General features: G+C 40.9%; 1 protein-coding gene across 2 annotated transcripts in view; it reads left to right on the plus strand.

Moving 5' to 3' along the window:
- The window catches only part of smek1 (SMEK homolog 1, suppressor of mek1 (Dictyostelium)), a 146,667-nt gene that overhangs the window by 64,361 nt on the left and 69,218 nt on the right, over positions 1-13,088 (plus strand). For both annotated transcript variants that reach the window (XM_072568053.1, XM_072568052.1), the window contains exon 3: positions 8,427-8,525. In XM_072568053.1, coding sequence (XP_072424154.1) covers positions 8,427-8,525 — 99 coding nt within the window. The remainder of the gene's footprint in view (positions 1-8,426; positions 8,526-13,088) is intronic.

The raw sequence follows: 13,088 nt of genomic DNA on the forward strand, positions 1-13,088 counted from the left end.
TTACTGCCCGAGCCACATGCTAATTGGCATAGGGAGAAGAAAATTAGTGAAGTAAACACATGGCTAAGAGATTGGTGTGGGAAAGAGGGATTCGATTTTATGGAAGGGGTGGGGTGGATCTGTACCGATGGTTCAGATGGAGACCATCCCAATCTGGAACCAGTGTTCTAGTGAAGCGGATACGTAGGGTGGTCACCAGGACTTTAAACTTGAATTGGGAGGAAGGGAAAGGGAAAGCAGCAGGGAGTATGGAGTCAAGTAGAAAGATAAGTAGCAGGTTAGCAAGTGTGCAGGGTATAAGTTCACGACAGACTAGAAATAAAGCAAGAAAGAAGGATAATTTAGGATATATTACGAGAGATATTGGAAATCATGAGGATAAGAAAATTAGCATTAAGGCACTTTATCTGAATGCTCGTAGTATTCGTAACAAAGTAGATGAATTAACGGCACAAATCATTGTGAATGATTTATGATGTGGTAGGCATCACAGAGATGTGGTTGCAGGGGGTTCAGGACTGGCATTTGAACATCCAAGAATTTACAACTTATCAAAAAGATGGAGGTGGGCAGAGAGGGGACAGGGGTTGCCTTGTTAGTTAAGAATGAAATTAAATCTATGGTACTGAATGACATAGGGTCAGATGATGTGGAGTCTGTGTGGGTGGAGTTCAAGAACCACAAAGGCAAAAAAACCATAATGGGAGTTTTGTACAGACCCTCAAACTGTGGTCAGGACCAGAGGCACAAAATGTACCAAGAAATAGATGGGGCATGTCAGAAAGGCAAGGTCTTTCAGTGATCGTGTGGGACTTGAATATGCAGGTAGACTGGGTGAATAATGTTGTTGATGAATCCAACGAAAGGGAATTCATGGAAAGCTTACAGGATGTCTTTTTGGAACAGCTTGTGATGAAGCCCACAAGGGAGCAGGCTATTCTGGGACTTAGTGCTATGTAATGAGCCAGTCTTTATAAAAGATCTTAAAGTAAGGGGACACTTCGGAGGCAGTGATTATAATATGGTAGAGTTCACTCTGCAATTTGAAAGAGAGAAGGCAAAACTGTAATGGTGTTACAGTTAATTAAAAGTAATTACAGGGGCATGAGAGAGGAACTGATGAAAATCGACTAGAAGCAGAGCCTAGCGGAGAAGACTGTCGAGCAACAATGGCAGGAGTTTCTGGGTGTAATTGAGGACACAGAACAAAGGTTCATCCCAAAGAAAAGAAAGATTATCCGGAGGGGGATTAGACAGCCATGGCTGACAAAGAAAGTCAGGAAATGTATCAAAGAAAAAGAGAAAGCCAATAAAGTGGCCAAGAGTGCTGGGAATCAGAAGACGACAAAAACAGAGCTTAAGAAAGGAGAGGATCAAGTATGAAGATAAAAACAATGACTGCAGATGCTGGAAAGCAGATTCTGGATTAGTGGTGCTGGAAGAGCACAGCAGTTCAGGCAGCATCCGAGGAGCAGTAAAATCGACGTTTCGGGCAAAAGCAGATAAAGGGCTTTTGCCTGAAACGTCGATTTTACTGCTGCTCGGATGCTGCCTGAACTGCTGTGCTCTTCCAGCACCACTAATCCAGAATCAAGTATGAAGGTAGGCTTGCCAGTAATATTAGAAATGATAGTAAAAGTTTATTTCAATACATAAGAAAGAAACAGGCAAAAGTAGACTTTGGACTGCTCCAAAATGATGCAGGAAGGCTAGTGCCAGGAGATAAGGAAATAGCTGAAGAACTTAAGTACTTTACTTTGTGTGAGTCTTCCCTGTGTAAGACATGAGTAATATCCCACCAATTTAAGGAGAGTCGGGGGCAAAGTTGAGTATGGTAGCCATTACAAAAGAGAGAGAGCTGGAAAAGCTAAAAGGTCTAAAAATTGATAAATCCCCTGTCCCCATGGGCTACATCCTAGAGTTCTGAGGGACGTGGCTGAGGAAATAGTAAAGGCTTTGGTTGTGATCTTTCAAAAGCCACTGGAGTCAGGGAAAGTCTCAGATGATTGGAAAACCACTGTTGTAATCCCCTTGTGCAAAAAAGGATCAAGACAAGATGGAAAATTATAGAGTGATTAGCCTAACCTCAGTTATTGGTAAAATTCTAGAATCCATCATTAAGGATGAAATTTCTAAATTCTTGGAAGTGCAAGGTTGGATTAGAACAAGTCAGCATGGATTTAGTAAAGGGAGATCGTGCCTGACAAACCTGTTAGAATTCTTTGAAGAGGTAACAAGTAGGTTAGATCAGGGAAACCCATTGGGTGTTATCTATCTTGACTTCCAAAAGGCCTTGATAAGGTGCCTCACGGGAGCCTGCTGAGTAAGGTGAGGGCCCTTGGTATTTAAGGTGAGCTACTGGCATAGATTGAAGATTGGCTCTCTGACAGAAGGCAAAGAGTTGGATAAAAGGTTCTTTTTCAGAATGGCTGCCGGTGATAAGTGGTGTCCCGCAGAGTTCAGTGTTGGGGCCGCAGCTGTTCACTTTATATATTAATGATCTGGATAAGGGACTGGGGGCATTGTGGTGAAGTTTGCTGATGATACAAAGTTAGGTGGACAGACAGGTAGTGGTGGGGAGGCTGCATAAAGATGTAGACAGTTTAGGAGAGTGGTCCAGGAAATGGCTGCTGAAATTCAACGTGAGCAAATGCAAGGTCTTGCATTTTAGCAAAAAAGAATACAGGCACGGTCTAATTTCTAAACGGTGAGAAAATTCATAAAACCAAAGTACAAAGGGAGCTGGGAGTGCTAGTCCATGATTCTCTTGGTCAAGGTTAACCCGCAGGTTGAGTCCTTGTTTAAGAAAGCAAATATAATGTTGTCATTTATCTCAAGAGGGTTGGAATATAAAAGCAGTGATGTGCTACTGAGATTTTATAAAGCTCTGTTTAGGCCCCATTTAGAATACTGTGTCCAGTTTTGGGTCCCATACCTCAGGAAGGACACACTGGCACTGGAGCGTGTCCAGCGGAGATTCACACAGATGAGCCCTGGAATGGGAGGCCTAACATATGATGAGCGGCTAGGGATCCTGGGATTGTATTCACTAGAGTTCAGAAGGTTGAGGGGAGAGCTGATTAAAAACTTAAAAGATAATGCATGGCTTAGAAAGGGTGGACGCTGGGAATTTGTTTCCGTTAGGCAGGGAGACTAGGACCTGTGGGTACAGCCTTAGAATTAGATGGGTCAATTTAGAACAGAAATGAGGAGACATTTCTTCACCCAGAGAGTGGTGGTCCTGTGGAATTCATTGCCATGGAATGCAGTGGAGTCTGGGTTGTCAAATGTTTTCAAGGCAGAGATTGACAAATTTTTAATCTCGCAAGGAATTAAGGGATACGGGGAGAGTGCAGGTAAGTGGAGTTGAAATGCCCATCAGCCGTGATTAAATGACGGACTTGACCTGAATGGCCGAATGGCCTTACTTCCACTCTTATATCTTATGGTCTTAATTGCGATTATCAATTAAATATAATTTAATGTGATTGTGCATAATATTTAAATAGGGACAGTAATGTATTTATGCTGTTGAACTCTTAAGTATAAAGGATGTAGTTCACACCCTACCACAACAATGGTGAAACTGAAAACACTTTGTCGAATCTGTATGATTACACAAGGTAAGGTGAAGGAACATAAATACTGTTGGTTTATTGTTGAAGTCTAGCTGGTATTCTGCGCTCAGGTCCTTCAGCCAAGAAAACACTTCCCGTATTATATGCTGCGTGTTGATTCTCAATGTTTATTGAGTATCTTAGCAACTCAGTTTAAAAAGACATTTGCCAGTGCACTGAATGGCGTTTTGCTTACATTTTCCCACATGTATTCCCACTCCTCATCAATAAAAATGAAGTGCTTTTAGTCAGTGGCTTGATTAGTGATTGTTGCGTTGCCAGATTTTTCAAACATGAAATGTCGGTTTGATTTTTGTTTAAGTACTGGTTTTGAGTTTTTAATCACCGTGCAGCACAAGTGTATTTTTTCTGTCCTGCTTCAAAATATTTAGAGGACAAGCGTAATGAGGAGGTTGCTATGGATACTGCAGGGCAATTCTGAGAGTGAGTGCACAGCTGTTTTGATATATTTTTAAACTGGTGGCTGGGGGTTTTGATCAAATTACTGACTCCATTACACAGAACAAATTACATGTTCCTTGTATGATAACAAGCGTGCATTATTGTGTCTGATATTGCTGTGCTAAATGTTTTACTATCATGTACTGTTTATGAAAAGTAGATAACTGTTAATTTTAGATACATTCAGCAATTCAAATAATTGCTCACCTGTGTGGAATTTTAAATTTCTGTACTCTGATATATCAATTTAAACTAGTAGTAGGGGACTAAATGCCTTAATCAAGGAAATAACTGTTATGAAATTTCACAACACCTTTACTGTATCATGTAGGAACCACAGCTGTTTGTCATTTGCTGTTTGTCACTTTGGGAAGAATAACAGGAAGGCAGAGTACACGGTCAATGGAAAGATTCTTGGTAGTGTGGATGTACAGTGGGATCTTGGAGACCATGTACATAGATCCCTGAAAGTTGCCACCCAGGTTGATAATTCTGTTAAGGCATACGGTGTGTTAGGTTTCATTGGTAGAGGGATTGAGTTCCAGAGCCGCAATGTTATGCTGCAACTATACAAAACGCTAGTGCAGCCACACATGGGATATTGTGTACAGTTCTGGTCGCCATATTTCGGGAAGGATGTGGAAGCATTGGAAAAGGTGCAGAGGAGATTTACCAGGATATTGTCTGAACTGAAGGGAAGGTTTTATGAGGAAAGGCTGAGAGACATGGGTCTGTTCTCATTGGAATGAAGAAGGCTAAGAGTGGATTTGATAGAGACATACAAGATGATCAGAGGATTAGTTAAAGTGGACAGTGAGAGTCTTTATCCTAAGATGCTGACGTCAATTTGTATGAGGGGGCATAACTACAAATTGAGGGGTGATAGATTTAAGACACATGTCAGAGGCAGAGAGTGGTCAGGGCATGGAATGCCCTACCTGCCAATGTAGTTAACTCAGCCACATTAGGGAGATTTAAACAATCCTTGGATAAGCACATGGATGATGATGAGATAGTGTAGGGGGATGGGCTTAGAATAATTCACAGGTCGGCACAACATTGAGGGCCAAAGGGTGTTTCTGCGCTGTTTTGTTCTATGTTCCATGTACAAGCCATTAGTCATTTTTTTAACTTGGAGTTAGTTGCAATTCTGTTCAGCTGTCAGAAAACTTGTAGTTTACTGTGTATTGTTGACTAAATTAACATTTTTGTTACTAGTAACATTTATTGCCTGCAACCTTTGCATTGGAATAATAATTTCAAAGTATCATCTCCCACAAATGCATGATTTTTATTTTCTTAAATATTGCTAGTGGTATTCAGTCATTTTTTTCCCATCATTAGTGAGCTATAATGATGAAAAATTCGTATTTTATATTTGAGACTGAAAAAGTGCCCAGATAGGTCATACATTTGGTTTTGATGGACAGTGTCAGATGCATTGCCGAGAAAAGATGATAAGTAAGGAGTAATGCAGCAGAATAGGCTAGGAATGTCAAAGTTAGAGCAAGATAAAATGCCAGGAAAATGAATGGAAGTTTAAGATGTTGAGACTTTTGGCTATTTCACAAATCTGTTTTGAATCATTTACTATATCTCGCCTGATGGACAGGTAAACCTTTAATTTCTTTCGCCGCTTTTGATTGAAGTTATATTCAGCATATTATTGCTGTGTAACTATTGGCACAAGTCCTTCCATACTTAACACTGTCTTTTTTTTAAATGGCAGAAAATTATATTGCACTCTCAAGTTGGAAATTGTGCACACTCAATTTGTGTTTTGTTCCACTTGTCACCTCAGACAAAAAAAGTGTTGCCTGGCAAAATAACTTTATTCAGACTTATTCACTGGAAATTATTTATTTTAATCCTTGGATAATTTTCATCATTTTGTAAGAGGAGTCGCCTTAAAGCTAGATCTGGCACGCATTCATACGTTTTATTCACTTGTGGTAATTGTGTCATCCCGTTCTCCTTCCCCTCCTCAGTCAAAGCAAAACGCTCAGGGACACAGTATAGTTTTACCTCCTTCATCTTTATTCCCAGCCCTGGAGGGAGAGAGAACGATCGTCCATGTGCACAGCGACATGACTTCAGAGTCTTCTCTGGAATAGCAGTTTCTTTATGAATTATTTAGGGAGGAACATCCAGATAAGGCAACATACATATTGATTGGGTGGCCGTTACAATCAGCGAGTGTCAATAGCAAAGATTAAGCCATCTGGTGTTACACAATGAATGTTCTTAACCTTAACTGGCTTCACTTAATGAATACTTTTCACCTTGCTAAACTGACCTTACGTACTGAATACTTCCAATATTGTTAACTGGCTCTATATAATGATAGCTTTTCCACCTTGTTAACCCATTACCCTTGCCTCCAGCACCCCATTAACTGCAAGTTCTTTCTATCTGAGTCATGTTCAACTGAACCTCCTTGTTTCACAAAACTCAGAACTTAACTCTTTCCCTACTTGCTTCTACCCTATACACATTCTCATTAAAGTATAGAATTTTTTATCACTTTGTCAGGTTTGCTGATGGTTTTGCAATCTGTGTATTATTCACATTTATTCCACTAAAGAAGTTCACATATAATAGAGAAATTGTTTAAGAAGGGTGGTAAGGACAAGCCAGGGAACCCGAGACCAGTGAGCCTGACAAGTTGTTAGAGGGAATCCTGAGGGACAGGATGTACACGTAATTGGAAAGACAAGGACTGATTAGGGATAGTCAACATTGCTTTGCTTTGTGCATGGGAAATCATGTCTCACAAACTTGATTGAGGTTTTTGAAGAAGTAACAAAGAGGATTGATGAGGGCAGAGTGGTAGATGTGATCTATATGGACTTCAATGAGGCGTTCGACAAAGTTTCCCACGGGAGACTGATTAGCAAGGTTAGGTCTCACGGAATACAGGGAAAACTAGCCATTTGGATATGGAACTGGCTCAAAGGTAGAAGACAGATGGTGGCGGTGGAGGGTTGTTTTTCAGACTGGAGGCCTGTGACCAGTGGAGTGCCACAAGGATCGGTGCTGGGTCCTCTACTTTTTGTCATTTACATAAGTGATTTGGATGTGAGCATAAGAGGTATAGTTAGTAAATTTGCAGATGACACCAAAATTGGAGGTATAGTGGACAGCGAAGAGGGTTACCTCAGATTACAACAGGATCTGGACCAGATTGGCCAATGGGCTGAGAAGTGGCAGATGGAGTTTAATTCAGATAAATGCGAGGTGCTGCATTTTGGGAAAGCAAATCTTAGCAGGACTTATACACTTAATGGTAAGGTCCTAGGGAATGTTGCTGAACAAAGAGACTTTGGAGTGCAGGTTCATAGCTGCTTGAAAGTGGAGTCGCAGTTAGATGGGATAGTGAAGAAGGCTTTTGGTATGCTTTCCTTTATTGGTCAGTGTATTGAGTACAGGAGTTGGGAGGTCATGTTGGGGCTGTACAGGACATTGGTAAAGCCACTGTTGGAATATTGCGTGCAATTCTGGTCTCCTTCCTATCTGAAAGATGTTGTGAAATTTGAAAGGGTTCAGAAAAAATTTACAAGGATGTAGCCAGGGTTAGAGGATTTGAGCTATAGGGAGAGGCTTAATAGGCTGGGACTGTTTTTCACGGAGCGTCGGAGCCTGAGGGGTGACCTTAGAGGTTTACAAAATTGAGGGGCATGGATAGGGTAAATAGGCAAAGTCTTTTCTCTGGGGTTGGGAGTCCAGAACTAGAGGGCATAGGTTTTGAGTGACAGAGGAAAGAATATAAAAGAAACCTATGGGGAAACTTTTTCACACAGTGTGGTACGTGTATGGAATGAGCTGTCAGAGGAAGTGGTGGAAGCTGGTACAATTGTAACATTTAAGAGGCATTTGGATGGGTATATGAAAAGGAAGGGTTTTGAGGGATATGGGCCGGGTGCTGGCAGGTTGGACTAGATTGGGTTGGGAAACCTGGTCGTCATGACGGATTGAACCGAAGGGTCTGTTTCCATGCTGTACATCTCTATGACTCTATGATGCACGTTGATCAGTGATCTAAGGATCAACCTCTCCTTAACCCTAACCCTATTGGGTTGACTGTAGGGAAGCTATCTGAAAGAGCAGAGGTAATACAGCCTTCTGTATTTGGCAGATCTTTGACATAATTTATTTCCTACAAGAATTTTGTATCCTTTGATATTTGTAGTACTGTAGTGCCACTGTTTCCCTCAAGTGTTTTAGATTACTTCTTTGTAAATACCATCGTGCCAATTTTGATGTTCATGAGCAGCCAAGCAGCACAATGGTACTGATTCTATTAATATATCTGCACTTCTTATTGATTTTCTACTTTACATCTTTTAGGATACACTGATTGTGTGGTCTGAGGCAGAAAATTATGACTTGGCCCTCAGTTTTCAAGAAAAAGCAGGCTGCGATGAAATATGGGAAAAGATATGCCAGGTGAGTATTACAAAACAACAATTACAATTATATAGTATTATTCAATGTGAACCACCTCAAATTTTAACTCTGAATTTTTCAATGACTGGGTTTATTCTTAAAATGTATTTTACTGCGCTGAATTGAAAGGGATCATTGGTTTAATGAAATAAAACTGGTCTGGGAATGTGAGGTTTGAGTATAAATAAAACCAGAAGATGTAAAAGTAGTTCACTTTGCCACTGAATCTGCTTCACCATTCATTGATAATCCTCAACTCCACTTTTCTGCCTTGGTCCCTTGACCCTTGATTCTCTTCCTTATTAAAAAAATCTGTCTGAATATATTTAATGATCCAACCTCCATATTCCTCTGTAATTAAGAATTCCACACACATCCTACTCTCATCCTCAATTCTCACTATTGCAATTCACGAATTTGAATTCAGAAAGTCTGGGAATGTGTAAAGTAACAGCAGAAGATGACAAGATAGACTGCTAGGCTGTCATTTAAAACAATATAGGCAAAAGTGAGTACTGCAGATGCTGGAGATTAAAGTCAAGATTAGAGTGGTGCTGGAAAAGCACAGCAGGTCAGGCAGCATCCGAGGAGCAGGAAAATCGACGTTTCGGGCATAAGCCCTTCCTGATGAAAGGATTTGAAACAATATGCCAGTGATTGATGCGTGCACCAGTCCACATGTTCCTCCAGTCCCACCCAATGTAGGTAACTCTTCATTCCGACAATGTAGCAAGAGTGGACATTAAAATATTGTCCTGCCAGTGTTGCACAAACACTAAGCTGTTTAAAAGTAGCCCAAATTAATATTTTTTTGGGGTCTGCTACTTCATTCCTTCAGTTGTTTTTAAACACTTTGGCTTTTAGTATAGCGCAGTTTTTTTAATCAGTAAAATTTGTATTTAAACATCCAAGCTGAAATGTCATTGTGGTATTTTTGTAATGCCAGTGTGCCTTCTCCTTTACTACTTGATTTTTTTTTCATTTATTGACATCATCACTAAGCACATTGATATAAATATTAATCTTTCAGTTATATTTCAAGCATAACACGTTTGTCCCATATTTAAGTATTAAGACCATAAGACCATAAGACATAGGAGTGGAAGTAAGGCCAATTGGCCCATCGAGTCCACTCCGCCATTCAATCATGGCTGATGCGTATTTCAGCTCCACTTGCCAGCGTTCTCCCCGTAGCCCTTAATTCCTCTAGACAACAAGAACCTATCAATCTCGGCCTTGAAGACATTTAGCGTCCCGGCTTCCACTGCACTCCGTAGCAATGAATTCCACAGGCCCACCACTCTCTGGCTGAAGAAATGTCTCCGCATTTCCGTTCTGAAATGACCCCCTCTAATTCTAAGGCTGTGTCCACGGGTCCTAGTCTCCTCGCCTAACAGAAACAATTTTCTAGCATCCACCTTTTCAACGCCATGTATTATTTTGTACGTCTCTATTAGATCTCCCCTTAATCTTCTAAACTCCAACGAATACAATCCCAGTATCCTCAGCCGTTCCTCATATGCTAGACCTGTCATTTCAGGGATCATCCGTGTGAATCTCCGCTGGACACGTTCCAGTGCCAGTATGTCCTTCCTGAGGTGTGGGGACCAAAACTGGACACAGTACTCCAAATGGGGCCTAACCAGAGCTTTATAAAGTCTTAGTAGTACATCTCTGCTTTTATATTCCAACCCTCTTGAGATAAGAGACAACATTGCATTCGCTTTCTTAATCACAGACTCAACCTGCATGTTTACCTTTAGAGAATCCTCGACTAGCACACCCAGATCCCTTTGTGCTTTGGCTTTATTAAGTTTCTCACCATTTAGAAAGTAGTCCATGCTTTTATTCTTTTTGCCAAAGTGCAAGACCTCGCACTTGCTCACGTTAAATTCCATCAGCCATTTCCTGGACCACTCTCCCAACCTGTCTAGATCCTTCTGTAGCCTCCCCACTTCCTCAGTACTACCTGCCTGTCCACCTAACTTCGTATCATCGGCAAACTTCGCTAGAATGCCCCCGGTTCCCTCATCCAAATCATTAATATATAATGCGAACAGCTGTGGCCCCAGCACCGAACCCTGCGGGACACCGCTCGTCACCGGCTGCCATTCTGAAAAAGAACCTTTTATCCCAACTCTCTGCCTTCTGTTAGATAGCCAATCCTCAATCCATCCCAGCAGCTCACCTTGAACACCATGGGCCCTCACCTTGCTCAGCAGCTTCCCGTGTGGCACCTTATCAAAGGCCTTTTGAAAGTCCAGATAGACCACATCCACTGGGTTCCCCTGGTCTAACCTACTTGTTACCTCTTCAAAAAATTCCAACAGGTTTGTCAGGCATGACCTCCCTTTACTAAATCCATGTTGACTTGTTCTAATCAGACTCTGCTCTTCCAAGTATTAATTGTGGGAAATCATTAATATTGTGACCAAGCTATCTCTATTCGGGCAGCCTGTTTTTGTTTATTGTCTGTGACTTTATCTTGCTAAATGTGCTATTTCTAAAGGTCATTGGTGTTGATTGCTGCTGAAAATAAAAAATCTAGTTCTCACTATTAGTGCTGACTTCCTGCTTGATGTTTGATAACATTGCGGTTTCTATGCAAGGTTTACTTTTGAACTGCTTCCAAAATGAGGTTGAAGTTTATTAGTAAATCACTTGTAGATTTTAGCTTCAATGACTTTATTTTAAAAGTTGTGTTTTGCATTGTGTGATTAGAATACTATAATGACTCACTAAAAGGGGGCACCCCATTTCCTTTCACTCCTAACATATATTCTGCTTTCAAGATTGTTTTTGCGAGACCACTCATGACCAAACAACCCTCTACTTTTTAGCAGTAACTGAAACAACCATTATTTATATGGTGCCTTTAAGGTATCTAAACATTCTAAAGTGCTTTACGGAAGAGTTAATAGGCAAACTGTGACATCATATAAGGAAGTATTAGGTATACCTTGGCATCGCAAGTGCATATCTAAATACTTTTTCAATATTATGACAGTTTCTGCCTGTACCACCCTTACAGACAGAGAGTTCCAGATTCCCATTATCCTTCGGGTGAAAAAAACTTTCTTCTTACTAACCTCCTGCCCTCTCACTTAATCTATGCCCCTTGGTGACTGATCCTTCCACAATGGGCAAAAGTTTCCTCGTGGCTGAGCCCTTCATAACTTTATATATCTCAATGATGTACACTTCCCCCACCCCCCGAAAAATCTTTCACTTTTGCAATTTAGAGTGATGCCAACAACACGGGTTCAATTCCTGCACCAACTGAAGTTACCATGAAAGACTCCTTCTCAAGGTCTCCCTTCCCCTGTGGTGTGGTGACCATCTGGTTAAGTCATCACCAGTTCTCTCCCTCTGCTGGCCAAGCAACTCTTTTACTTATGGCCTAAATAACTTTTTATATGGTTCCAGCAATTGCAGCGCAATTAAAATTATGATAAGAACATAAAAACTAGAGGAAGGAGTAGGCAATTCAGCTCATCAAGTCTGCTCACCCATTCAGTCTGATCATGGCTGATCTCATCTCAGCCTCCACTCCATTTTCCTGCCAGCGCTCGTAATACTAATACTAATTACTCATAAACCAAATACTAATTAAAAATCTGAGGTAGTGAATTCCTCGGATTCAAGACCCTTTTGAGAGAAGTAATTCCTTACCTCTGTTTTCAATCTGCTACCACTTATCCTAAATCTATGACTTCTTGTTCTAGCTTGCCCCACAAGGGGAAACATCCACTGTGTCTACTTTGTTAATCCCCTTCAGCATCTTATTTACCGCAGTTAGGTCTCCTTGCATTTCCACACTGCAGAGAGTAAAAGCCTAATGTGCTTAATCTCTCAATATACTGAAGCTCCTCTGGACTGCCTCCAAATCAGTTACATCCCACCTCAAGTAAAAGGACCAAAATTCTATACAATACTCCAGTGCGGTCTCACTAATACTTTGTACAGTTGCAGCAACACTTCCCTACTTTTATACCCTTCTCCTTTATTCTGCAATTCATGCACAAGGATACCCAGATCCTTCTGCACTGAAAGCACTCTGAAGATTTAGATCTTTACAAATTTCCCAATCTTTCGGCGTACTATTGGTCCTAGTTTTTATATTTGTTATCTTTTTACTATCTGTTCAAACTGCTGTGCAGACCAAAAACCAAATGAACTGTGGATACTGGAAATCTGAAACAAAAATGGAAACTACTGGAAAATTGCAAATCTGGCAGCATCTGTGGAGAGAAATCAAAGTTAATGTTTTAGATCCAGTGACGCTTCAGAACTAATGCTAGCTAGGAAAGAGTGGTTTTTATGCAAAAGGTGGGAGGAAGGGGGAGGAATAAACAATAGGTGGAGGTAGGGCCCAAAGAGAGAGAGAAACAATTAAACAGCCCAAGGATTGGATTTAAAAAACTGCCTAGGAGAATGAATAGCTGCTGATGGGGCACTACTGGTAGCTGCCAATGGGCTGTGTGTGGTAGCAACCCATATGATCACAAAGTCTAAATTAAAATCCAAAAGAACTGTAGACACTGTAAATCAGAAACAAAAGCA

The sequence above is a fragment of the Chiloscyllium punctatum genome, chromosome 4 (assembly GCF_047496795.1).
Source record: "Chiloscyllium punctatum isolate Juve2018m chromosome 4, sChiPun1.3, whole genome shotgun sequence".
In the NCBI taxonomy this organism is placed as follows: Eukaryota; Metazoa; Chordata; class Chondrichthyes; order Orectolobiformes; family Hemiscylliidae; genus Chiloscyllium; species Chiloscyllium punctatum.